Genomic DNA, 26,676 nt, shown 5'->3' on the forward strand with positions numbered 1-26,676 from the left:
AGTTTTTGATTGCTACCGGTATATTTTGGGCTATTTGATTGCTTTTTTTTTTTTAAAAAAACAAATAAATGCAGGATCAAGTGGCTTAAAGTTAAAGAAAGAATGCTAGCATCTGGAGAGACTGACACGGGAGACATCGACTCCGATGCATTGACTGAAGTACTTGGCAAGGATAAGAAGAACCGTGTTCGTGGAGTTGGTTCTAATGTTTCTAGGAAGCAACTACAACATCTTTGCCAAAAGCGCTTTACTCAACCAAATGGCTGCTACATCAGTTGCAAAGGTTGAGGCCGATGTGGCTACATTTAAATCAAAGGTCGAGACAGACATGTCTAAGGTCAAATCAATGCTCAAGGTCAATTTTTTCTTGGCAATTACGATTAATGGTTAGAGTTAGTAATATGTAATCCACACTTTAAAATTATCATGTCTTCATCTATGCCCTTATAGGTTCTCTTTCAACAACAACTAGGCAATACTACGACAGGCAATAATGTGACAGCTAATGCCAAAGCACATATGGGTGTGACTACACCTTAACTGAAGTTAGTTAAGTTCCGGCTCAACGCGTCATTCTCCAAAGAACCCCTCAAAATTTGACTCTGCTTTTGGGTCTTGACGACCTAGAGTCACATTACTAGATAAGTTTGGTACGAAGTTGCTAAAGGGTCTATTGATGTAAGTGCAAAAATTTGTCATGGCAGAATTCTAGTTGGTGGGAGAGAAGAGTGTATATTGATGAAGTATTGGTTCCCGATGTTGCTGTTTATGATGGTCCACAAGATGGTAATGAAACTTTGAATGCTTGGCTTGAAGGATGGTATATAGCTTGGTTTGATGGGCGATTGAAGTATGCTTGATGTTTGTAGGTTTTAGACCTTTTTTGGATTCTCTACTTTTTGCTCTTTCTGCTTTAGTTGAAGCTCAAGACATATTTTTATGTGGTTGTGGTTGCCGTAACTTGGAACTTTTTGGGTGTGTTGTCATACCTAGAAATTTTTATGTGGTTAGTTTTGTCTAGTTGCAATAATATAATGAACTCTTTAGCTGTCAAATCTTTTTATTGGTTTTATGTCGTGACTTGCCTTGTTGTAAACAAACCAAGGCCTTTTGTGTATTTAAGTTTCTGGTGCAGATGGCAGATGTCGAGATATTTTGAGCAATTAGTAGTCAGCCGGGGGATGCGTAAACCCCTGGTTAGTTTTTGTTTATTTTCTTCTTCTTTCTATTAGCTATTTTAATATGAAGTTCTTATTTTCATTTATATCACTAATAAATGTGTAATTGTTTGATGCATGCGAGGTTCATACTATTGGAGAAATGCTGTCGAGTGGTGACTTAGTGGCTATTGCTAGCGACACATCCTTCTACATCTTGAAGTACAGTGTAAGGACTCTCTCCTCTCTCTGCTTGTGTTTGAAGAATTTGATGACGGTTCCACCCTCATTTATAAGAATGAGACACTTTTCATATAGTATGCTTACTTGGATGCGGTGTTCCTACTGGTGAGCCTTCTGTCCAGTTCTAATTTGTTATTGGAAAATATGAAATTTTCTATCTGAAGGCGTTAGGTGGTACCAATGTTTTTTCTGGTTTTCGTCAAAGGTCATTTAAGGTTTGCACTCAGGCGCCCTCACCTTGTTAGCTGGTTTTCAGGGGGAGTTCCACCCATGAGTTAATTCACAACAATACAACATCATCTTCATAATGATGGTTTCTTTTTTCTTTTTCTTATTCTGTCTGATAATTGAGCTATTATACCCATATCTTTGTAGGGAGACCATGTTGGACCCCACTGCTGTTTTTGCCCTTGTTTTTGGAAGTGAACTTTTTGAGGATTACATTGGACACCTTGCAGTAGCATCAATGGCTTCATCTGAATTAGCTGATGATAGTGATACTTCAGAAAAACTACGTGACAGGTTGCAGGTAAGTGTTTGTAAAATTTCATTACATTGTTGTAACCACAAAAGCCCGTTCCACCTGGTGATCCTTGTACTATAGACACACGCTGGATTTGACTGTAGGCTTTAGTATCAAGGCTTCTCAATAAAATCTATGTTCTCTAACATTCTCATTCATTAAATTACTTGACTGTAGGCTATCCAAAAGGAACGAGAGGAAAAACTCGCTAGGGTGCTGAGAGATTTTTCTTAACCAATACGTTCGTGGTGACAAAGATGGATTCGTGCAACGTGCTGAACATGAAGCAAAACGGCTATCTAATGCAGGTTGACTATCCTATTCACTGGCTATCTAATTATTACTTTATATAAGAAAATGCAATGGACACCGATTCCATGTTTATTCGAGATTCATGTTTGAATCCTATATATATAAACCAGAGACCCAACCATGATCTATGAAATTTAAATAGGTGTAGGCCACAGGGTAGTTTTTTATTTTTAATTATGCTATTAGAAGTCTATAAGCAGAACCATTTCCAAAATATATAAGCGAGCAAGTCAATTAAGCATATAGGAGGTTTTGTCTTTGTTAAATTTACCTTGATGAGTGACACACTGACACTATTATTGTAATGAAAACTGGATATCATCCTATTAAAATAAAATAAAAGAAAACTGGATAGCAATACCACATCGTCATAATTAAATTTTAGTTGGTTTTCTTTTCACTAGGGTACCAGAGTGATTGGCATTTCGAACCGCCTCTATTTGGATTTCTGTTCATGCTGCTCTCACTATAATGTAAAACCCATGGTTGATTTCCAACTTTTATGGCTGATTCTTGTGTACTCTTCGGCTTGCCCGAATTGTGATATTTAATGAGAAACACACACACCCTGAGGCCCCTCAAATTGAGTTGAGGCTTACCGCTTACCCCTCGCTTTTTTAGACTTGTGCCCACAAAGTAAGGTTGCAACCACAAACCAGCTAATCATGTGACTAAAATGGTCAGAGTATGATAGATGATTTCTTTTCTTATGTGTTGAAAGTACAGCTTTTGGAGTTGATATTCAACACACCATTGGTTACCTATATGTGAAACAGGCAGCACAAGAGCTAGGGAAGAAAGCTATATATTTAGGTGTGCCTTTTTTGACGAACTGGGTTCGGAATAAAGGGCACATCTGGAAGTCACAAGTCACAGCAACAAAAGGTATCTCATGTTCATTCTACCGCGTTCTATTCTGTTGGTCTTTACTCATAGAATTTTGCTTACTGCTGATTAAAAAAAAATGATCCAGGGGCTTTCCAGCTTCTACAACTACAAGAAGACATTCAACATCAATCTAAGATAGACGGTAATGGCCCTCGAAGTGATGTTGAGTCACATATACTGTCCAATAAGGACACTCTGATGAACTCATTATGGAAACTTAATGTGGTAGACATTGAAGTAACTCTTTTACATGTATGCCAAATGGTAAGCTCAGGAGTCCAAACTTGTTAAAGAATCATTAAGTAATTCTACATATGTGCGGATTGAAGGGTCTAGTGTCCATGTTTTAAGTTGATTGAATATATTGGCCATGGATAGAAGAAGTACGTATATATCTGATTGGAGTACTCTGATAATTGATTTGTTACCTGCCCTTTAAGTTAGTTGTCCTTGAAGTAGGTCCTTTGTCACGAGTTCCTTTTAGATATGATTATCATGGATCCATGATCATCTTTTAAGCCTATTTCTGGATGCTTGGGATCAGAAGCAGTGAAGCACCTACTTCACTTTGTAATTGTATACTTTGGTGTATAGAGAATTTGTGGAAAAAAATGTTTGACTTGGTTTTCATTGTCATAACTTACATGAACTGACTTTATTTGTTGATTCCTGGTTCAACTTCACACCTAAACATAGATAATATTATTCTGAATAGGAAGAAATACTAATTTAATAGTGTTTAAAAGACTACACTCACTTAACTTCCTTCTTTTTTTCTTTTCAAGAGTAACTTTGACTTGGTGTATCTATTTGCAGGTGCTAAAAGAAAACAATGTTAAGAAGGAGGAAGTTAAAGCTCGTGCGCTAGCTTTAAAGAATCTTGGGAAAATATTTCAGGTGTTATTTCTTTTACACTCAGTATGATGTGATTTTTCAAGGAAAATATTGTACCATATCTTTGTACTGAAGATTCCATTCGTAAGGTTCACCAAATTGTATGCAGAAGATAACAGAGGTGCACTTGCAGTTACTTTCCTTTCTCTCTCCAACATGAGAGAACTTCAACATTTAAGAAAAGAATACTAATTGTTATACCCGAGTTTTGTGAAGTGTAATTTTCTTTAAATGTATACTTATGATAAATCTTTTCTTTATAACCTGTACACCAAGTTCTTTGGAATGTTGTAGATTTGTAGTATTGTGTTAATGATATCTCATGATCTATTTTTAGAAGGAAAAACCCGCACAAAGTTCTATAACGTCAAGGAGGAAAAGTGTCTCTGATGTTTATGAAGATGCAAGCAGTTCTGATAGCTCTTCTGATGAGGATTCACCAAGAGCACTTTCTTATCGAACTCCTGCAATCACTCAGGTATGTCCAATTATTCTTCACATCTACCTTCCTACAGGAAAGAAAAACTACCCTTGCCCTTTTATTATGTAGGTTGCCAAGTTCCTACAGAGTGTTGCATTCTATTAACTAAAAATTTAATCAAAATTTTACACTGCCAAGTAGAAAAGAACTTGCCACTCTTATGAAGACAGCATATTTCACACTTAGCTATTAGAAAATTGTTATTACTATGTGACGTTGTTATATAATCTGTGGCAGGGCATAGGGAGACTGTTCAGATGTCTTTGTAATCCAGCATATGATGTGGATGATGAAGAGATCATGTACAAAGGCAAATAATGCTGCCAGATCAGTTTTCATAATTAGATACTATCCCCTCCACCAGACCAATTAATTATCCATAATGATGTGATTATCACTTATGCTAAGCCATTAAGGTACCACGAGAACATCTCGAACTCTTTTCATCACTTTCTTGTGTGTGTGTATTGCTTGAAAAGCTTGCCACTTTTCTTATATCAAGTGCGAACAACTAAGATAATCATATGAATTCTACTAATTGTCTAAAATAGCAAGCCTTTGGTGATTCTACATTGCTCATATGATGATGTGATGATGAGTTTGGATCTGTTGAATTGTAAACAATCAGAAACGAGTGGGCAGATTGTTAAAATAAAGAGAATTTACAAACATTGAGCTTTTTACTTTGTTTTGTATTTTCAGCTAACATCAGAATATTCAGAATGTCCGTCAAGAAAGAAGGGTGGGGATCTTGGATGGTTTCCTCAGGGAAAGATGGCAGGTCCTTTCTAGATGTTGCTTTCAGCACTATTATTGGAGCTACCAATGCCCCATTCAAATCAGAGTCGTGCTTTCTGTTGCTTGAAACCATGTATGCCCTGGCGTAGAGTTATTGCTTGCCTAAGTTATGTATCTCTATTTATGTCAGGCAGGCTCATGGATTGCCTAACGTGATCAGGAGTATCACAGTTCACAAAATTTAGTTGTACATCCATTTTCGCCAAGGATAGCATGAAGATAATTAGATAGCGGTGTTATATCATATAAGTGATGAACATAGTGGGATGGTAATGCAGTCGATGTTGCACAGGGACTATTCAGTGGACTGTGGAAGTCCTCACGATGGCATGAGAAATTTAAGGTCAGTTTGATAAAATCGTTTTGAGGGAAGAGTTGTTATTAACTTTTTGGGGCAGGTGGGAGAGTTGGTTCACATCTTTTCTTTACGTTTTTTTCACAGATTTTAGTTGACAGTGATCCTGGATTGACGGGAAACCTCCTTGTTGAGCGTTTAGTGGGAGCTCATGTTGATCTTGTGTCAAAGGAAGAGTATGCCAATACTGGGAGTGAGGTTTGTCTCTTTGCAACATGTTCCAATGCTTTCTTTATCTCTGAAAGTGCATCCTTTACATGCAAAAATTGAAATGTATGTTTGGATACCATTTCCATCTGAGTCTATACTAAAGGATTTAACAGTCTTCAAGAACCTAAAGTCCATAATTTGGAAATTCAAAAAGGAAAAAGGAAATACCTTGCAAAAGGTTCAATTAAATGTTGATTGAATTTTTGTTGTTGTTTAGTTACAATATAAGGTAAATCATTTTGGAGTTTTGGACCAACTAGGCGACTGATAGAACTGTTGAAATTTGAGGCTCTAACTGCTCATGCCATTACTATTGCTATCTTGTTTTCCTTGTCCAACATTACTATACTTCTTTCCTTTTTGAACAGTTGAAAAGGTATCACCCTTTTCTTTGCAGGTGCTTACTAATTGCTAAAGGAGAGCGGCTTAATAAGGGAAGGAAAAAAGACCTTATGTCATTCGGTTGGTGGGTCTAACTCTCTAGGAACTTGGTAAGAAGGGGTTGGATTTAATGTTCTTATTTCTCATAAGATAATTCTTTGGGTTACTCTTTTCATAGGTTGCAAACTTACAAGAATATTGTTGATGCCTTCAAGATTTGAACCTTGTGGCCTAAACCAGGTTGTATGCAATGAGATATGGAACTGTTCTCGTAGTTCATTGCTTTGGAGGACTCAGGAGTGAGTTAACTTCTTACCACAATATTTGGACCTTAAATAGATTAGGTCATATACTTGTAAGGCTCTTTGACTATGCAACACCTTTTTCTGCGAGGATACAATCGAAAATTTCGACCCCTTTGCTAATAATGGCAATGGTCAAGGTATGCGTACTTCCATGTCTTGATCTCATCATCTACCATAGACTCATAATTCCTCGATAATTAAAGTTTTGAAAAGTATACCTTATTGAAGGTGCTTCAAGGACACCCAATTGTAACTGTTTATATTTAAGATAGTCTGTTCCCCCCCTTACGTAAAAGAGGCCATAATTATTGTAAACATGTTAAAATTCATGTACACTTTGGTGAACTAATGAATATTAGATTCAAACCCACTCAATCCTGAATGAGACCAACATTTTACTTTGAGGTAGAACTCTGCTCCTATCATGGTAGATTTGAACTGTCGTAGGAACTTAACCTCGATTATTTTGAGAAGAACCAAGCAATACTACTTGTCTCATCATTTTATTATTTCCTTTGAGTTTTTGCTTAGATACATTTTAGTAATCACATACTCTGGCTGTTTTGGCGGTGGAGAATTTTTCGAAAAAGGGTGGTGTCCGGGCGGATTTTAATTGGTCGATGGTTTCCTCGAGGGAAAGATGGCGGGTCCTTTTCAAGATGTTGCTTTTAGCACTATTATTGGAGCTACCAATGCACCATTCAAATCAGAGTACGTGCTTTCTGTGACAATATATTATGAGATTATAGGTCATAATCCCAATGCAAAAAATTAGTCGGCATAAGTAGGTGCCTACTTGTAACCCTTGTGTGGTTCATGAATAAATCTTTATTTATTTGTATCCTTAACATAATCTTGACTTATTTCTTTCACTTGCAGTCAAAATTGGACGGCCTGGCTACCGGGTAACTAAGCAATTTGATCTGGAGACAAAGTAACGGTCTCTTCTCTTCCAGGTGTTTATCTTTGTCTAATACCATCCGTTTAGTTAACTTCTGTGACATTTTTTTTTACCAGTATTCCATCCTAATGCCTTTGTCAAAAAACATTTTACTAGAGCTAGTAAAGTCACAAAAACCATTGTGGGTCGGCTTGAAGTGATTTGTATGGGATGAAATGTTTTAGTATGCCTTCGTCTATAGAAATTAGTTGTTCTTATCCATAAGCTTTATTCAAATAGTGGTCTAATAGCTGAGGAAGTGCTATTGCAAGAGCTAACATTAGCCCACCACACTAACCCACTCATCATTTCTTCAGTTCTCACAACCAGACGAAAAGTTTCATAAGAAATTTTGTAATGTTTCTCACTTTTTTCAATTCTTGCCAGGCTTTGTCAAATAAGTGGTGATATCGTGGGAGAAGTTATGGAAATTGCAGATGTGCACCCCTAAAACTGATGGGGGAACACTCGAGAGAGCAATAACAGGCGACCAATGACAACCAATACAATGAGATATTCTATGACAGCATATTAGACATCCCAAGATTAGGTTAGGTGAAGTCATTTCTATATAAGTTTGATTTGTAAATTGGAATTTGGACTAGTGTCTATATTTTTATAATAATGTTTAATTGATTAGTGGTTTTGTTTTTTGTTATTATATGTTGATTAAGTTTGTGGAATGTGATATCTTTATAAGATGGAATATTCATATGTGCAGGGTGAACTTTTTTTGACATTTTGACCCGAGAAAAAAATAAATATATTTTTTTTTAACTGACAAAAATTTAGTAACGGATATATTGATATCGATGTGTGTAACGGATATACCGATATCAATATCAAGTGGCACATCTATTACTAACGGATGTATCCGTTACACATATCGATATTAATAGCAAGTGGCAGATCTATTACTAATGGATATATCCGTTACACACATCAATATTAATAGCAAGTGGCACATCTATTACTAACGGATATATTTGTGACATATGAAAATTGATTTCCCTCTAGAAAAGTAACTAAAGCAGGGCCAAACGTTACTAACACTTATATCCGTTAGAAATGAATAGATTAAACTACCGATTAACAGTTGGCTATCCGTTACAAAGAATTATAGTAACGGATATAAGCGTTACTAAGATTAATTTAAGTAACAGATTATATCCGTTACTAAATTTAGCCCTAAGATCAGAATAACACCCCGAGCTAACGGATATAAAAGCGTTAGTAAAAATATAAGTAACAGATATAGCTGTTAGTAAAAACCTTTTTTGGTGTAGTGGAACATCTATTTTATTCATGTATTTAGGGAAACTAATTGTTTAGCTGACCACCTAGCATATCTAAGTGGTATTTTGGAAGAGAAACTATGTATTTTGTGCCTCCTCTTGATTCATAAAGTGATATATACCATTATTAAAGAGGAGACAACTAATAGGTTATATACAAGATTTTTTTTTTTTTTTTTTTTTGAAAAATAGCTAGGGTTACGGATGCCCCAACCTTTTATATACTCAAGAAGCTAGTACAGTTTTCCTTCCTTATCCCCTTTGATCAGTACATTGAGTTTTTGATCCATGGGGGGAATAAAGAACAAAATATCATTACACAAGGACCTATTAACTTTTGATAAATAATCAGCCACCTGATTTCCTTCTCTAAAAATATGCTTAAAGATTACTTCCTCAAAATTCGCTCTCGCAGCCCATATTTGTGCCACCAAGTTTCTACAGTACCACGGTGGTTCCTCCGTCTTGTTCATAATGTGGATCACTCTCAAAAATCATTTGGACTTCAACTCTCAGACGTTTAGTTCCCTCAAGACCTTCAAGCCCTTTTCGGACCCCCAGACTCTCCTCGGTATAAACCGACAGTCTTGTTGAACTTCCACTATATGCAAGTCGAACCTCTCCATTACAATCTCTCAAAGCTCCTCCATAACCTGCTCAAGATTAATTATCTTATATATGGGGATGGTTATATGAACTCCACCTTATACTGAATCCATACTTACTCCACTCCTAAAAGTTGACTTACCATACAAGACGAATTGAGAACTAATTTTTTGTGAAGATACACATCACATGATGGAGAACACTGATAAACACAGATTTATAAGAATAACTATTAATGTAAAAACACAAACAATCACTCAAATAAACAAGTGTTTAGATCAATCCTCTCTCTCTTTCTCTCTCTCTAAGTAATATAGATCTAGTAAAGGCTCGAATCCACTCTTAAACTACCAAGACTAAATAAAATTCAACTAATTAAATCAGGAAGAACAAGGTGAGAGTAATAATTGGTGAAGTGAATTTTACTACTATTAAACTGCGAATATAAATCAACTAATTATACTAAACAATTAAAACTAGGGTTTTGATGAAAGGGAAGTTAGGAAAGAGTTTTAAATCCACCTTTTAGCAAATCATTTATATGTCTAATTAATTTTATTATAAAACTCTAATATTTTATGTTTTCCCGCAATGTTCCAACACAAATATTCAAACTTTGTTAAATCCCCAACCAACCAATCTCTATCTCTATCCCAAAGGTTGAGTAGTGTGAGAAGAGAATCAATCCATCAATCTTTTGTGAGGATTAATTAACTCCTAGTCTAGTACTAACATCTCCTATCTCTAGAACAATGAAAGTATTAAACTTTAAACACAAACAATAATTAAACTAACTAAACATACAAAAGCCTCACTTAGGCTTCATATAAACTCTCCCTAATGGGGAATTTAGCCTAGATTCATTGGAATAACATAATAATAATGATAAAAACAATTAAACATAGACATAAAGAAGATGAAAGATGAGAGTTTTATTAATGGTGGAAGAAAAAGGAGGTACAAACCTTAATTTCTAACCTTAAAAACTAAATTATTGTTGGATAATACAATGGATACCTAGACTTGAAGTTAACCACTACTTTTATAAAGAACAAGTATGGTTTTACATGTTGTGGTCGAAATTTTATCTCTACATAGGCTCATGGGCTTTAAAATCACATTATGGTTTACTACATATAATTTAACTTAAGCCAAATCTACTATGTTTTATTGTTGTGCCCTTTTCGTTGACTTCTACTACTCCAAAGGGGTAGAGGCTTGGACCACTAGAAATCAATTTCCAAGCCGGTCAGTTTGATATAAAATGGGCCCCTTAAAAAGCCCAAGTCAAAGCAATCAAGCGAAAGTCAACTCGGATGGAAAACTACATAAAAGTTAACAGAACTTCAAACGGGCATAACTTTGGCCTCAATCAGAGCTCTAAGGCCAAAGTTATGCCCGTTTGAAGTTTTGTTAACTTTTATACAATTTTCCATCTAGGTTGACTTTCGCTTGATTTCTTTGACTTGGGCTTTTTGAGGGTTTTTTCTTCATAAATCTTGCCCTTTATCGATGCTTTTCACGTAGCAATCAATTTCACTTCTTTTTACGCACAATTGACATCATTTCAACAGTTATTCAACTCCAAAGCCTAAAATACGCAAAAACAAGTAAATAGTGATAAACTCACATTATTAATAACATAATTGGCCTAAGTAGAATACTATTAAGGGGTTTAAAACTACAGTTTTGGGTACTTATCAAACACTCCCACAAAAATTAGCTTAATCAAATATGTTTATCCTTGTCAAAAGTTGTACCAAAAATTAAAAAATTTGGGTCGTTGGATAGTTTCATAACATTCTAAACGATTTTCGACAAGGTTGTACATCTTCAATTGAATTGATTTTTTGTGAGAATGATCTCTATTGTGTGGAGAACATCTCCACCAAAAATTAACTTCTAATTCATTATATTTAGTGGTGGAGTTTTTTCAGAGTCACTTTAAGTGGAATTCATATAACCATCCCCTATATATATACTAGTGAATGCTCGTGCTAGTCGGCACTCTAAACACAATGACAATAATGCACATTAGGTGAAGCAATAATTTGTTTCATACATTCTAAAAAATATTGAGAATAACATAATGAAATTTGTAAGCAACTTTGTAAGAGGGGAGTTGCAGCACAGGTTCACATTAAAAATGGCAATAACCAAAGTTTCTCATATTTTTCTTAATTCCAATTTTGAAAGTGCTATTTTATCAATACAAAGTGGACTACTGTCGTCTGTGCAAGTTGCGTCAGATATCATAGCAGAAGACCACAACATGTAGAAGTTGCAAGCTTTCTTATTGTAAATTTTATACATACTTCTAACTGTCCTCAGTCGACAGAAGACATAGGAGGTGTGTGAACATCAATGTGTGTCTTTTGAGCATGAATTGTCAGAAGAAGCATAATCAAAGTCTGGTACTCTAGGGAATTGAGAACTTGTGTTCATACTTCATATCATATAGAGAATGTCTCTGAAGTGGTATGAACTCATGGCCATATTGATATTATTCATCACGTTGTACAACAGACTACGACAATTATTTATCTTGTTTATATTGGTATTATATATTGATTTGTTCAAAATTCTCTCGATAATGATTATTCAGCATCCTGACTATACTATAGGCTGACACACAGTAGAGAAAAGTTCACTCCACTTTTAATAGTATATGAATTATGAAGACTATTTTGCACATAAAAGGTTTTTGAAGGGGAGAGAATGAGAGATGTTGATCAAATTTTTGAATAAGTGCTTCGGAGCAAAGATTTTACAAACAGTACACATGCAAGTGTGGAGGCTCTTAGGAGACTCCTACGTAAGTAGACACATGGTCGTAAACTTCTCCTCAAGAAAGGTCATTTTGTTCCTCTGCCTTACTCGTAAAAAGTATAATTCGCTTCAAAGCAAAAAGGATTTTAAGGGCATCTAAGGACAAAGAATCATCTCCAACCAAAAGAGATATATCTAAGAGTACCTTCAAGATCGGATTTGGCATCAGTAAAATCCATCTTCATTCACACTTTCTTCTTCTTTCCTTTTTTTATTGCTTAACTTCACGTCCACCCAATCAAGCAGTAAAAATTTATAATTAAAAGTTGTCTAAAAAGGGAACAGGGGTGGTCAATTACCTACTATTTCATGCAAATATAAGTGTCACAAAATTGAAGTCAAGAATCTTTGCCAGAGCTGCATTAAGAGCACGTTATTGAAAGTAAAGTGGGACAACAAAATCACATCAAGAAACACTTGGAAGCCAGATTATAGCAAGAGAGGACAACTAAAAATAAGAGTTGATGACTTCTTCACCAAGAAGGTAATAGCAGAATTGTGTGGGACAACCGTCGCCTTGAAAATCAATAAAACTAATTCCTTAGCATCTCTCTCACATTCCAAGATGAAAATGGATCTTAAGAGCATTCCCAATGCAAGTCACTATGAGGAGAAATTGAGAGTTTTCATCTTTGAATACCAAACAACTTTTGCCCAATGTAAGGGTGACAAAGTCGGTGACTTGTAACTAAGTCACAACGAGGGTAGCATTTGCTACTGAGATTTTCACTGAGTTGTGAGCTTCGGACGGAATGTTTTATTTCGTCTCGTGTGTTTTTTTTTTAAATTTTTTCAGTTTTTTTTTTCGGACGGAAAGTTTCATTCCGTTTTGTGTGTTTTTTCGACTTTTTTTTTGTTTTTTTTAACTTCAAACGGGATGTTTCATTCCGTCTGTCGCGTTTTTTTTATTTTTACATTCAGACCGAATTAAACATTACATCCAAGGTTTAAAGCCACCTCTGCATTGGGCAACCTTTTCTTGTTTTTCACCACAAAAGTAGCAAAAAGGGAAAATAGTCCTATGTGGAGGTGAAAAAAAGTTGCTTGCATTGGGAATGCTCTCAAGGTTGTTTATGAAGAAAATTGGTATGTCAAAGAATGGGTTTCATTATGTTCAGTAGCAAAACATTACTTTTTCCCATTTAGTTCGGCTATTGGTTTCTCACCGTACCGCAACAACATTTTGTTACATTAGAAGAAAAAAAATTATCACGATAGCAATAAATGTTTTCCTTTATGTAAAAATAATAATTATTATTATTACAATAGCTGGAAATCTATACTTAACCCATAAACTTAAGTGGATATTCGTGTAAATACACAGACAAAGAAAAAACTTTATATAACAAAGGGTAAACCCTAGGAATGAATATGTGAGAATGATTAAAATGATACTGAGTCTAGAAGCAAAACACAAAATAGTATTATAATACAACAGACACATAATATCAACACATTGACGCATAATGACAAATACTGTAACAATCTTGTAATATGTCCATAGTTCAAGATTTCAAAATTGCCGAAATTTCGACAAATCCAAAAACCGGGATTCCGGCCCTTATTCCGCTATATTCTGAGTGCATTCCGAACTTTTATATTTTTCAACTCTTGAACCGGAATTCCAAATTTATCAAAAACCAAAATATTTACTGAAATTCCAAGAATTCCATCGAAATCACGAACTATGAATATGTCACAGACGATAGGTAAACACAAAGCATCTCTAACCACCATCCCCTCAAAAAGCACTTGAGCAGCCTTCATATCGCCAACTCCAACATACCCCGCAATCATCAAATTCTAGCTCCAAATATCCTTTTCAGGCATCACATCAAAACACTCCCTCGCAATACCAACTTCCCCATTCTTCACATACCCAACAATTATTGAATTCAACGATACCAAATCCAACTCACACCTCTCATCAAACACCTTACTCGCATTCCAAATTCTCCTAATCAAAGAATACATATAAATTAGGGAATTCCACCCAAACAAATCTACTGCAAACCCTTTCTTCACAATCCTAGCATAGGCTATCTCCTTTTGTAAACCGACCCAATTTCCGCACAAACCTTAACTAAAAAAGGAAAAAATATAATGATTATGCTCAACCTCTTTCCTAACCATACGTTCATAATAAAACTTAATAACATTATCATACTCATTTAACTTAGCATAAGACTAATAATAGGAGTCCCAATTTGTTCACCAGCAATTATGCTGGTAGATTCTACCAGCACTCTCACGGGTCCACATGTAAGTCAGTAGCTGGTTATTATGCACTTAAATTATTTTCTAATTAAACTTATATAATCAATAAAATTTACCCAAAAGAAAATGTGAACTGGTAAATCCAACGATATCATTTGCATTTGCGCTATCTCTTCTCCACCAAACCAAACTGCAATCCTATCTAATGGAACTTATGCACAAAAAAAAGAAGTTTGTTTGTGTAAAGAAATTAGATTATGAAACCCAATTGTCCATGTAATCTAACCTTCAATTCTAGAATATTTTATTGTACCTTATAGCTATTTCCACTGTTGGTTAAAGTTGATATATTAGTACTTCTAATTGTTTTTGAACTAGAAGGTAAGTCTGGACTCTGAAGTATGTTGAACGGTTGAATTCCATCAATGTGTTGTTTATAGTCAAATTTCTAATGGTATTGATGCACGCACTAGAATTAAGGATGGTAACCAAGAAATAATATGTTAAAGAGATATATATGGTGGTCCAAAGAAACAATTACAAGTTCAGATGCGAGTTCCTTTTTCTCTCTTTGATTTAGATGTTTTGGTAGAGAAGAAAACATAGAGGCAGGTTGCTCATAAAGGAAAAAAATTTGATAAGAAAATTTTATGATAAAAATATTTTAATAAGAAAATAGTTAAAATGCTTTAAAAACCAACTGTTAACACGTGGACTAATTATGGCGCTGGTAGAATCTACCAGCATAATTGCTGGTGAACAAATTCGGACTCCTAATAATAGTATTATTACAAATAAAAGCATCAGGTTCATCTATATGTAAAAAAAATAACAACAGCATGATTAATCATATAAGGGGGTAAGTGGAAAGCTTCTGATCATGTACACTTGAAATAAGAGAAAATGGTTGTGGCATGTAAAAAGCAATCTGTGCAAGTAAGGTCACCTTCACTTGAGTTCAAGACTTGGAAGCCATAACTCCATTACTCTTTTTTAGTATTGTTCAAGTCAGAAGAGAAATGAGAACAACCTTGATCTGCTTCTTCAGTTGTAGTTGATGTTCCTTCTTCAATGGCTACTCAATCAAGAAGACATGTTGATTCACTTTTACAGTAGCAAGATGGAATCCAAAATCTTGATTTACCGAAGGTGAAAGTAGCGACACAAAGATTTGGCAGAGTGAATTAATTTTAATAAATTCTTACAAAAAACCCTCAAGTTTCCATGGCTCGAACCTGCGACCTAATGGAAACAAAGCCTATAAAAACCAAGTGGTAGTCGTTCCCGTCAGTGTCCCGATTCAACAATTAAAATGATCGGAGCACAGTAGCCATTAGATTTCGCTAGAAACAATCTGGACCGTCCTTTGGGTGTTGTTTTGTCCTGTAGTGGAAAAAAAACTTATCTTAATATATATATATATATATATATATATATATATATATAAGTTCCCGCTCTCAAACGGATGTACGTATACGGACTTAATTTTAAAAAAAGGATATCACGTGAGAAAGAAAAAAAACCCCCACCGCACTACAACTTAAAACCCCAAATATGAAAAGAGACAAAAAAGGAAATAAGGAAATAACCCACTTAATATTCTCTCTCCTTCGTGATTCTCTCCCACTCTCTCTTCCATTATTTTTTCTTCCACACTATTTTCTCTCTCGTCTCTCTCTCTTTAGTTTAAAAAACAAATGAACAATTCGAGGCCAGTCGTTGATTTTTTCTATAGTCCTGTTACTCCTGATGGATTCTTTCTCATCAGTGCCAGCAAAGATTCAAGTCCGATGCTGAGGAATGGAGAGACGGGAGATTGGATTTTACTGCGAAAATATGGGATGCATTGACTGGTGATGAGTTGCATTCATTTGAGCACAAGCACATTGTTCGTGCCTATACTTTTTCAGAGGATACATATCTTCTGCTCACCGGTGAGATAGAAAAAGTTCTTCGCATCTTTGATTTGAATCGTCCAGATGCACCTCCAAGAGAAGTCGATTATTCTCCTGGGTCAATTGCGTGCATTTCTCGCCTGGAAGGGAATCTTATGCTTCAGGATCAGAAGATGGTACCATTAGAATATGGCAGACAGGTCCTATAAACCATGATGATGGCGAGGTTCCAGCAAATGGGTCAGCTGGGAAATTAAAGATTGATGTGGATGAGGTGGCATGGAAGATTGAGGGTTTTCAGGTTGCCAAGGACAAAAAGGCCAAAGAAAAAAAAGAGTCATCAGATGTCTGAAGATTTAGTTTATGCAGTGTGAGCTGCGATAATACCTTGTGTGCATGGGTATGCACATCTTCTTCCTGATATTGCAACACCCTTTTGTTATTTAGTCTTGACCCATACATTTTTTGTAAGCTTTACTCTACCTTTTTCTGCATTAGTGAATACCAAACGTAAAGATCCCCAACGTGTCAGAATTTTTTTTAGTTTAAGGTATCTAGCAAAAGTCAAAACTATTCTTCAAAAATAAAACGACCAAAGCTAACCACCAAAAGTAAAGCAGCACTTGCACTTTTTTAAAAACAAACAATTAGCACAAAATATGATGAATCCCAATCCATTAATCAAAAGTTTCAATGTCATTTCTTGGTACATCCGAAAGCGAAAAATAGGCTGCACCTAAAACAAGTGTAAAGTTTTACTCCGAATTTGAAGGTGGTACAACCTTATATGAGTAGGAATTTAGGAGTAATCTTCCCCAAAAAAGAACCATTAGGAATTGACGTGCTGCCCGCCTTCCCGGATGATACTGAGAGAGAAAACGACTGACATATATAGAGAGGAATCGACATCTTCAGGAAGCTCTTTGATATCCACTTCAAACCTCTCTTGAACTAACCTGATTACGAACTTCCAAGTCGCTATTAGATGAAACAAAAGTGACTGCAAGTCCTTTGGTGCCAAAAAGACCAGCCCTACCAACCTTGTGCAAATACGTATCAGCTGAATCAGGCATGTTATAATTGAGCACAATGTTAACGCATTCAATGTCTATTCCTCTTCCAACCAAATCTATTACAACGAGCATTCATTTATGACCCTCCTTGAAGCCTTTGTAACAAATCAACCTTTCTTCTTGAACATGGTTATTCCAGCTTGCGATGTCTAAGCAACAAGCACAATAAAAAAGAAACAAAATACTTAAAAGAAGATCCATGCACTCTTCAAAATACACCCCTCCTAGTATCCTTTAACATGTAAACTTCAAAACTCATCCACTGATTGTTCACCCAAAGAATCATCATCTGTTGCATCCTCATCTATTGAATCATCGTTGTATAAGGAAGATTGTTCACTGGTAGTCAATTAACACTATAATAAGTATGTGGTTACTTTACAAAACAACAACCAACGAATAATGCAAATTTAATTTCTTACTGATTTATGAGCTCTGGACAATTCCTTGCATCTTCGTCGCATAAGGAAGACTATGCACTTCAAGTCAATTACCACTATAATTATAAGTATATATATATATTTGGTTGCTTTACTAAAAAAACAAACAAATAATGCTAGTTTCTTACCGATTTATGAACTCTGCACAATTTCTTTTATCATGAGTCACTCCAACCTGGTTACAACCATTGCATCGTCTGGCTTTATTTTGTTTCCCCTTCCTGAGTGCTTTCTTTTTTCCCCTCTTAAGCCTTTTTCCGCACCCTTTTACCCTCGCTTGACTTGATTCACAGCTATTATTTTTTTCAGATACTCCTAAACATGTACCAAAACCAAAATTTTGACTACCTTTATCCAGCGGTGCTGTTACACTTGTATCACAACTAACCAAGTTGTTAATATTTTAAAGTGCACTACTTAAAGTATCAGTAAATACTTTAGTTGCTTCCTTACTTCTAAGGGCTTTATCAACTACAAGTGTAGACATGTGAATTAATTTACTCCACTTCATAAGATACGATTTATCGTCTATTATCTCAGTTCCACCATCATCAATGACTATCCCTGTCTTTGCTGTTTTACACCAACGTGTTAAACTGTAATGGTCCGGCAACTTATCAAAATCATGCATCTTGTTCAAATATGACAAAATGTGCCTGCAAGGGATCCCTGAGATCTCAAATTTTTTGCAAGTACATGAAGCAAAATCCAAATCCTTTTTATACATAATTTCCCGCACCCTAGACTTTTCTGCCATTTTTCTTTCAACTTTATAAACTCGACAACTTTCATTCTCACTAAGAAGCTCAAATCTATAACTCAAATTCTCCCACAACTCGTCTTGAAATTTAAAAAACGTCTTATGTGTATAAAGTTCAACCATGTGTACCAAAAAACTGTGGAAGCATTTTCATTTTTAGTTTTTCAACCATATCTTTATTATCCGCCATTAGCTCTTCGTGGCGTTGGTGCACAAGTCCCCTACCAAACTAAACCATAAAATCTACCAATGAATTTTCTTTTGAAACATACCTTTTGAAGAATGAATGGGCACTTTCTGCTCGTTGGCTACTGGACATGCCAGCAGAAAAAATATGGTTACATATGCAGGCACCCATTTTCATGTAAGCCACTCCTCTTAACCAAATCCGTCCACTTCAAATCAAACACTTCCTTCGTCTCGGATCCCAAATGCAGTTTGAGAACTCCCCAATGTCATTGCGACTAACATATGCTTTTGCAAAACCAAAGTCACCCCCCTTACATACGCATCATGGAGAGCCATGTTTTTCCCTCATCATTATATCCCCATATTGCTATATATTACTATAAATGATTGTTCATTTTTTTGGAGATTCTTTTTCCCTATGTCCTTCATATGTTCACATACTGTTTCATGATTCCTTTCCCTCTCGCTTATGTTAAGAATAGATTGAGCAAATATGCTATATGATCACTCTGTCTTCAATGATTGTTTTACACTTTTAGATTCATGGGAATCATTGAAGTACAACTGCTGTACCGTGTCTTAGATGATTAGGATCTTAGTAAAAGAAAATGCCATGAGAGATATTTGGTAGTATTGGAACCGACCAACAGACCCCAACAGTATATCTTGGGGTTAGCCACCTACCCCTGCATCGCCAACCTAGCATAACGTGGGGTTCTTTTGGAAGAGAAAAAAATTGAGGCCGGGTATTTCACAAACTCAGGTAGCAGAGTCTTTTTTATTATTATTATTATTATTATTTAATCAAAAAATACTAAAATAAGAATGCTGAGTGACATCCCCTAAAAATTTGTCTTGATTTTAGGAGACAGACAATATGAGATGTTAATTAATGTGTTAGTACCATGTCAGTCAAAATCATTGTGTTTTTCATATGCAGTCACATGGAGTTCTATTTTATTTTTATAATTTTAGTCATTTCTTAAAATATAAAAACATTGCATAAACTAATTATTCTTCTTACACCATTTGCAATGCAGGTGAATAACGGGGGTTTGTGACTATAGTCACCCGTTTTGTTGGAAAATGGCTGTGCAATGCAGAGGTGAAAAACTTGTGACTTTAGTTCCCAGTTGATTTCAAGGTGAAACCTTTCACCAAGATAGTTGCTAACTTATTAACTTTGGACATGATATTGGATTCCGTCTCATGTGTTTTTTTCGATTTTTTTTTCGGACGGAATGTTTCATTCTGTCTCGTGTGTTTTATCGATTTTTTTTAACTTCAGACAAAATACCGGACGGGATGTTACATTCCGTCTGGATCAAAAAGCCTCCAGACGGAATCTAACATCCCGTCCAAGATATTTTATTCACCTTTGCATTGCACAGCTTCACCTTGTTTTTCACCAAAACGGTGAAAAGAGGGTGAGTAAGTGCTGAGGTGGCGGTGATAAGAGGGAGATTATTTTCACTTGCATTGGGAATGCTCTTATCAAACCTTTCACCAATGCAAGATCTTCACCTTTACTATGGAAAGAAAACATTCTCATTCATAAGAAGCTTTTAGACTTTATGATGCACAAAAATACTATTGTGGTGTTACGAAAGCTTCGTTGGTAAACTCACTTATTTGATGAAGAGTATTATGGTTACTTGCATAACTTTTGGGTCACAAGAAGACGACACTAAGGGCATCTCCAATGGGGGGTGTAAAATAACACCTCCACATAGGCGCCACTTAAGTGTCATTAGGATTTTACAACTCTAATTATAAATTATTATAGAGTCCATAAATATCCACTCTCTATTGTTCTCAATGGAGAAATGTAAAAAAGTTCAATTTTAAACTCGGACGTCACTTCAAGTGACGTCCTTCTTTAAATTAAAGTGGGACGAGTAACGTCCGAGTTTAAAATTTTCAAATTGTGACTTTAGAAATAGATAGGGACGACACTCCAAGTGACGTCCGAATATTTATTTACTCAGACATCTGTTCAAGTGTCGCCTGGGCTTTTTATTAGTTGATAGCGAGAAGGGGAATTCCCCACCCTCTCTATCAACTAATACTATATTACATACGGTATAACACCCCCATTGGAAAGAATTTTTTGATATTTAGGGTGTAAAATTTTCACTCTATATGGTTTACACCCCCATTAGAGATGCCCTAAGATAATATTTTAGATCATGTTGTTATGGATTTTTATTATTAACTGCTCGAGTAAAAAATGCAGGTTCCATGATGATGGTCGTGCACACTTCGCCAGATATATAGGGAGATCTTTGGACAAAACAATTCAGCAGTATGCACTTTAATTAAGATCCATGAAAAGTGGTGATACTTACAACACATGACAATATGGCACCAAGTACCTCTGCCATACTAAATGTTCAAGGGGGATAGCAAGTCTTGAAGCAACAATTAATATACCATCAGGTTACACCATGTAGAAAAGGATATGTTTGAGGTTGAAGTGCACCTGATCATGCACCATTGGTTCGAGTCTTATGACAATACTATCAACAACCACCCAAAATAATATGCCACATCGTGCTTAAGATATATTGAAGATTCGAGTTTCATAGCAATACTGGCACATTATCATTATCATGGGAAAGATGCAGCAGGTCAGCAGCATAAGTATTGGAATGACCTAATTAAAGATATACTAAACTGGGTGGGTGAGGATGCTCTTTCACAGCAGCTTTCAACCCATTATTAGTTTTATTTTGTAGTGGAAACATTTGTCGAAATCGATGAGACATTTTATTAGATTTTGTGAACCATGGAATAATTGATCGATTACTTGGATTAAATTTTTTCACATTTCTATTAAATTGTTATATGTAGTAGTGCATTTCGAAATCAATTTTAAATAAGTTACTTACCATTTGATTTATTTCTCTCTGATTGGCATATTATAATAATTTTAGAAACATGTTGGGAGACTTTATACCATACTGACACTGATTGTGAAATTCTTCACTTATATTATCTTTAGAAAGGGGGACATATATTATAAAACACGTAAACAAATTGAAAATCGTTAGAGCATTTATAAATTTTAGATTAGACTAATTTTTTGTAAATATGATCTCCTAATTATTCTAAATATTGTCACAAAAAAAAAAAAAAAAAAAAAAAAAAATTCTAAACTTACCAAATATAGTATAAAAAAACGGGGAAAATTAAAAGTCCACTATTAACCAAATTTTGTAATTTGTTGACTACATTTGGCAAGTTATTTTATTTTATTTTATTTTTATTATTTGTGACAATGTTTAGAATAGTTAGGAGATCATATCTACAAAAAATTAGCCTAATATAAAATTTACAAATGTCCTAACGATTTTGAATTTGTTTTACGTGTTTTTATAATATATGTTCCTAAAACTCTCCCTTTAGTAGTTTTCGACTATGAGGCCCTTAATATTTAGGTATCTTTCAGACCTCTGCCACCTTTAGTGTTTAGATATCTTGGCAAAAAATATATTTGATGCTGCAAATTTCGTGTTGCAATGCTTTATAACATATTATATATTACAATATTTTAGCTCTCAATCACGTGCAACACACGTGCCCGTTTACTAGTATTAATAAAACAGACAACGGCCTGTCAAGTGTCAACCATAGCTTAATTTAAAAAATAATAATAATAATAGTTTTCCAAAAATATTTAAGAGATTACGTCCCAATCCATTAATATACCTTGATGGAGGCCAGGTTTCTATTCGGCGCAAACTTTAAATCGCATCCAATTTTGCTATTACCTGAACTTAATAGAGTGTAAAAGGGAAAATTCATCCTTCTTTTGATTGATCACGAACAATGTCGCTAACATCAATGATACGCGCTCACCATCGGCATTATGTTTAAGCACACCAAACTGAGGTTTTCACGAAATAATAATACCAGGCTGTTAACTGTTATTGAGACTACGGAGCCACATTATACTAAGAACGTGCATTAAAATTAGGACACGCCTTACATACTATAAGTGGTGAGCCTAATGACAATAGATTAACTGCAATGCTTCATTACATCATACCATCGCAACCGCAACTGAACAATTCGGCGAAAGGAGATTGTCTTCGTGCACTCCACACCAAGAATACATGCCAATATAACCAAACTGCGGCAATTGCTAGCGAAGGTAGATGGAAATTTCGTTGTGATGTTGCTGATGATATGATAGCTATTGCTTTACGCAATTGCATTAGTACTACTACAACATAATAAGTTACGCGGCATCAATAAGACCACCACTGAATACCTCTTTAAGTATTTCTCCTGCCATCACAAGCTGCATCATATATATTTTCAAATGCATCTTTCATGCAGGGGTTGAAAAGTTCAGAATCTATATGATTCTTTTCCATTGTTGCCACCAGTCTCAATTGTCCCATGCATGATGCCACGGTGAAAATAAGACTCTGCAACCACGCACAAAAAACAATTTCAAGCAAATGCACTGTAAAACTTCTTTAACAATTAATTAAATAATGATAACAACGTTATCAGGTCATTTAGATTTTAGAGTCACATATTCACGAATGATGCTTCTTTCATGAGTTTTAAAATACTCTCAGTTCAATGCACAAAATCTAATTTTGTGATAGTTATAAATTTCAAATAAATAAGCAGATTTTGACACCAAGATCATCCTCCCCCGAAATCGAAAAGTCTCATCCATTTCAGTCTTCTAGGGGGGCAGGGGGTTTTCGACACTTTTGAGTCAAAACCATCTTGGACACTATATATAGTTGAACAATTTTCCTTCATAGAACCATCTAAATAGTCGACAGTCGCAATGTCTGGTGATCTGTGTCGTAAAGAAAATAAGAGCTCTACCTGTGGTATCCCTGCCACTAAGAAGTAGCAAGCACCAACTGGATGACCTGCCATAGCCATTTTCTCCTTTGGACCAATCAAACTACTTACTGTCGCCGTTGTGTTCCTAAAGTTTGAATGGACATACTCAGAAACACCCTGCACCAGGCCACCAAGTTGCTTCTTAGTCTTCAAGAAAGAATAGATATGCTTATAATCGAATTGTTAGGCCCTCACCTTTGGTCCTCTAATGCAACGCAACACGCTTATTATCGGATTTGTGAGATAAGTAAACATTGAATTCTTCTTTCTGTCCATAACTTCCTTTGCTTTGATGATGAAATATAGAGGATCAACGTTCTCTTCACCAGTAATATTTGGTATTGTTGCATGCAAAAAGGCCACATGGTTGCCCCATATATTTGCCTTAATCATATCAGCAATGTTCGTATATCCTCTTAGCATTCCCGTGTTGACCATTACCAGCAAATTCATGTTTTTTCTACTAGAAATATCTCCAGTCCTCAGCATGTACAAGTGAATAACGTAGTATATTAAACCAGTGACCACATCATTTACAGTCTGGTAATTGACAATAATTGTATAAGTCAGTCTTTAAATAATCATAATAGGGAAAGTAAACTGATGCTTACAATCAATTCCAAGTTTCCAACAGATACAAATTAAGGTAAACAAATAAGTTGAAGTCACTTATGTAACCTCAATTACATAGGGCCATGTTTGTTGAAATGTGTTATACTGTCGTGTACTGTGAGCGCTGCACCTCAACTACCTTGGTGGTGCTTAATGTCAACTAAGGTGGAAGTTTGATTTGAGTCACTAACTATTAGTTGTACACATTGATGAACTCACCGGTGATCTTGACTATCTGAGACAAGCAATTTTCAAAAAATCTACTTGGCCACATCGACAGGGAGCTAACTTGTGCCAGCCACGTACCAATGGAACCAGCCACCTACTTGGGAAATACATTATGTCCCGCCCTTTGGATATCTTGGTATATATGTACTGAAAGCCTCCTTTAGATGGACTACCATAACACACACACACACTATGTCATTGGTGGCCATATATTTTTGGCATTGGATAGAAAAATATTTTACCGCCTAACGATCTTCAATAAGGTGCACGATATAATGCCTGCAAGTCTCTACTATACTATTTTTAATTTTTGTTCTGTTTGTCAGAAATAAAGTCTGTGCATCTATCTTAAGTGTTGCCGATTTGGTTAAGCATTGACGCTTCGCTCAATCCGGCTGTTACAGCAGGTAGAAACCAGCAAGGTATGTATCATTTGTTAGAAAATTTTCCTTATTTTTAAGTTTGAAAAACAGAAAATTAATGGTCATTGCATATTTGCATTCATATATATTGAAATTAAATTTTAAATGCAGTTGAAATGTGGAAATGTCAGTGTTATTGAGTACAATAATCGACTAAAGTTTGGTCTTTCAACACTAAATTTTAGACACTGCAAAAGTGTTTTTTGTACACAATTTATATGGGGATCCCATTTATATGAACAATGTACCTATGTACAGTTTGGATATCCTAATAATCCACAGTGTACTGTCGACAGTAGTCTCTAATTCTCTATGAAGCTGCCTCGTGAAATGAGAGTTCTGAGAACCAGAGGAATATATTTGCAAAGGAATCATGACCAGCAGGCCATGGGAGAGTATGATGTGACCATGAGCATCTTTAGGCACTAGAAATCTAGAACTACTCTTTTAGCCTAGTATGTTAGGGAATTGAAGCGATTCAGTTTTCAAACTATATTTGACTACGGTGGTGGTGAACATACTACAACTATATATAACCTAAACTTCCCTCCAAAACGCTTAGGAGAGAAGCGCCCGAACTAAACGTTGTCAGAAGTTGGCTATTTTGCTCTCCTGATGAGCACTTAGTATAGTAAATTCTGTGCTCAACCATGATATGGCCATCACATTGGCACGTATAAATCTAACTAGAGGATCCATATCTTTTTCTACTTCTTTGAAGGAAAGAAAGTTTAGATTTGGTTTGCCAACATTAGACCCAACATGATACCAAAATCTAAACCGTATATATATAGTGTATGGCACTATGGCCTGCTAGAAAATCAAAATAGAAATGTTACTATGGAAATGATACTTACCCCTCCAACCTTGTATTTCACATGTTTTAGACGTTCCATAGAGACAGAAATGGACGAGATGGCAATTGGTTCGAATTCCACACCGCGTGTTCCTGATCGAACTGCACTCTTACTATCTTCCCAAACTGAACCCTTCAACACACTAAGACTAAGATCAGAAACAGTATTCAAGCACCTTGTAACATAACTCCACAAGCTTTTCTTCCCTCTAGTAAGTGCCAGTGACATATTAGGCAAAGTGAGTGGAATAGAAGGGTCATCTGCCCTTCTAAATGCACTGAATATTACACTGATTATGGAATATCCATCCCCTAGTGCATGGCTAAGCTTAAAGACCAATGATCCTGCACCAGTCTTATTTGGATACTTAACTACGTGAACTTCCCACAACGGTTGATTTGTAGAAAGACGTTCACCAGCAATTTTTGAGATGTACTCTCTTAATTTTTCGTCGTATTCCATGGTAGATAGGCCTGTGGGAAATGTAGGGACTATAATATGATCTTCAACTCTAACATCAACTTTTTTCCATCTTGGTTCACCTTTTTCATTGATATCAATAATCGAAGAAAAACGTGCATTGAGAGGTAAAAATACATCACGTATGATTTCAGGTGTTCCAAACTCATCTAGTAATGTTTCAAGCTCAAGAACACACAAAAGAGTCAAAGATATGATAAATTATTGAGACATTGTGCTGTTGGGCTCATAGGTAACAGGGTTTCCCCATCTTCTTCTAAATGTTTCTTCTGTTTCATCAGCAGCTGGTTGAGGGCCATTGACACTTCTCCTATGTATCTATCTTTGTTTAATCAAACTCCAGAGAATGATCACTCTATTTATATTTCACTCTATCAAACATGTATATATGCTGTGCTTTAAATGGTATGG

General features: G+C 35.5%; 2 protein-coding genes, 2 long non-coding RNA genes and 1 pseudogene across 5 annotated transcripts; 3 read left to right on the forward strand and 2 right to left on the reverse strand.

Annotated features, from left to right (window-relative positions):
* The first annotated feature begins 1,065 nt into the window (after positions 1–1,065).
* LOC147492370 (chaperone protein dnaJ 10-like) lies at positions 1,066–5,338 on the forward strand (annotated as a pseudogene). Its single transcript, XR_015198542.1, has 9 exons — positions 1,066–1,386; positions 1,776–1,929; positions 2,101–2,231; positions 2,962–3,120; positions 3,209–3,387; positions 3,940–4,020; positions 4,355–4,495; positions 4,736–4,914; positions 5,201–5,338. The product of XR_015198542.1 is annotated as a chaperone protein dnaJ 10-like (transcript).
* Positions 5,339–5,588: 250 nt separating this feature from the next.
* LOC147492371 (uncharacterized) lies at positions 5,589–6,306 on the forward strand. The gene is made up of 3 exons (XR_015198543.1): positions 5,589–5,639; positions 5,739–5,849; positions 6,259–6,306. It is a non-coding gene; the product is annotated as an uncharacterized LOC147492371 (long non-coding RNA).
* Positions 6,307–7,193: 887 nt separating this feature from the next.
* Positions 7,194–8,123, forward strand: LOC147492372 (uncharacterized). The gene is made up of 3 exons (XR_015199847.1): positions 7,194–7,258; positions 7,427–7,503; positions 7,875–8,123. It is a non-coding gene; the product is annotated as an uncharacterized LOC147492372 (long non-coding RNA).
* A 10,122-nt stretch (positions 8,124–18,245) lies between these two features.
* On the reverse strand, positions 18,246–18,725 carry LOC147492373 (protein FAR1-RELATED SEQUENCE 5-like). The gene has a single exon (XM_086567488.1). The coding sequence runs from the start codon at positions 18,723–18,725 to the stop codon at positions 18,246–18,248; it is 480 nt and encodes a 159-aa protein (XP_086423614.1).
* Positions 18,726–22,585: 3,860 nt separating this feature from the next.
* On the reverse strand, positions 22,586–26,595 carry LOC147492374 (wax ester synthase/diacylglycerol acyltransferase 6-like). Its single transcript, XM_086567090.1, has 4 exons — positions 25,786–26,595; positions 23,862–24,206; positions 23,646–23,783; positions 22,586–23,227 (listed from the first exon to the last, which is right to left on the reverse strand). Exons 1-4 carry the CDS (start codon positions 26,245–26,247, stop codon positions 23,072–23,074), a joined length of 1,101 nt encoding a protein of 366 aa, XP_086423216.1. The 5' UTR covers positions 26,248–26,595; the 3' UTR covers positions 22,586–23,071.
* Positions 26,596–26,676: the final 81 nt, after the last annotated feature.

This window comes from Coptis chinensis, chromosome 6 (assembly GCF_015680905.1).
Source record: "Coptis chinensis isolate HL-2020 chromosome 6, ASM1568090v1, whole genome shotgun sequence".
Lineage (NCBI taxonomy): Eukaryota > Viridiplantae > Streptophyta > Magnoliopsida > Ranunculales > Ranunculaceae > Coptis > Coptis chinensis.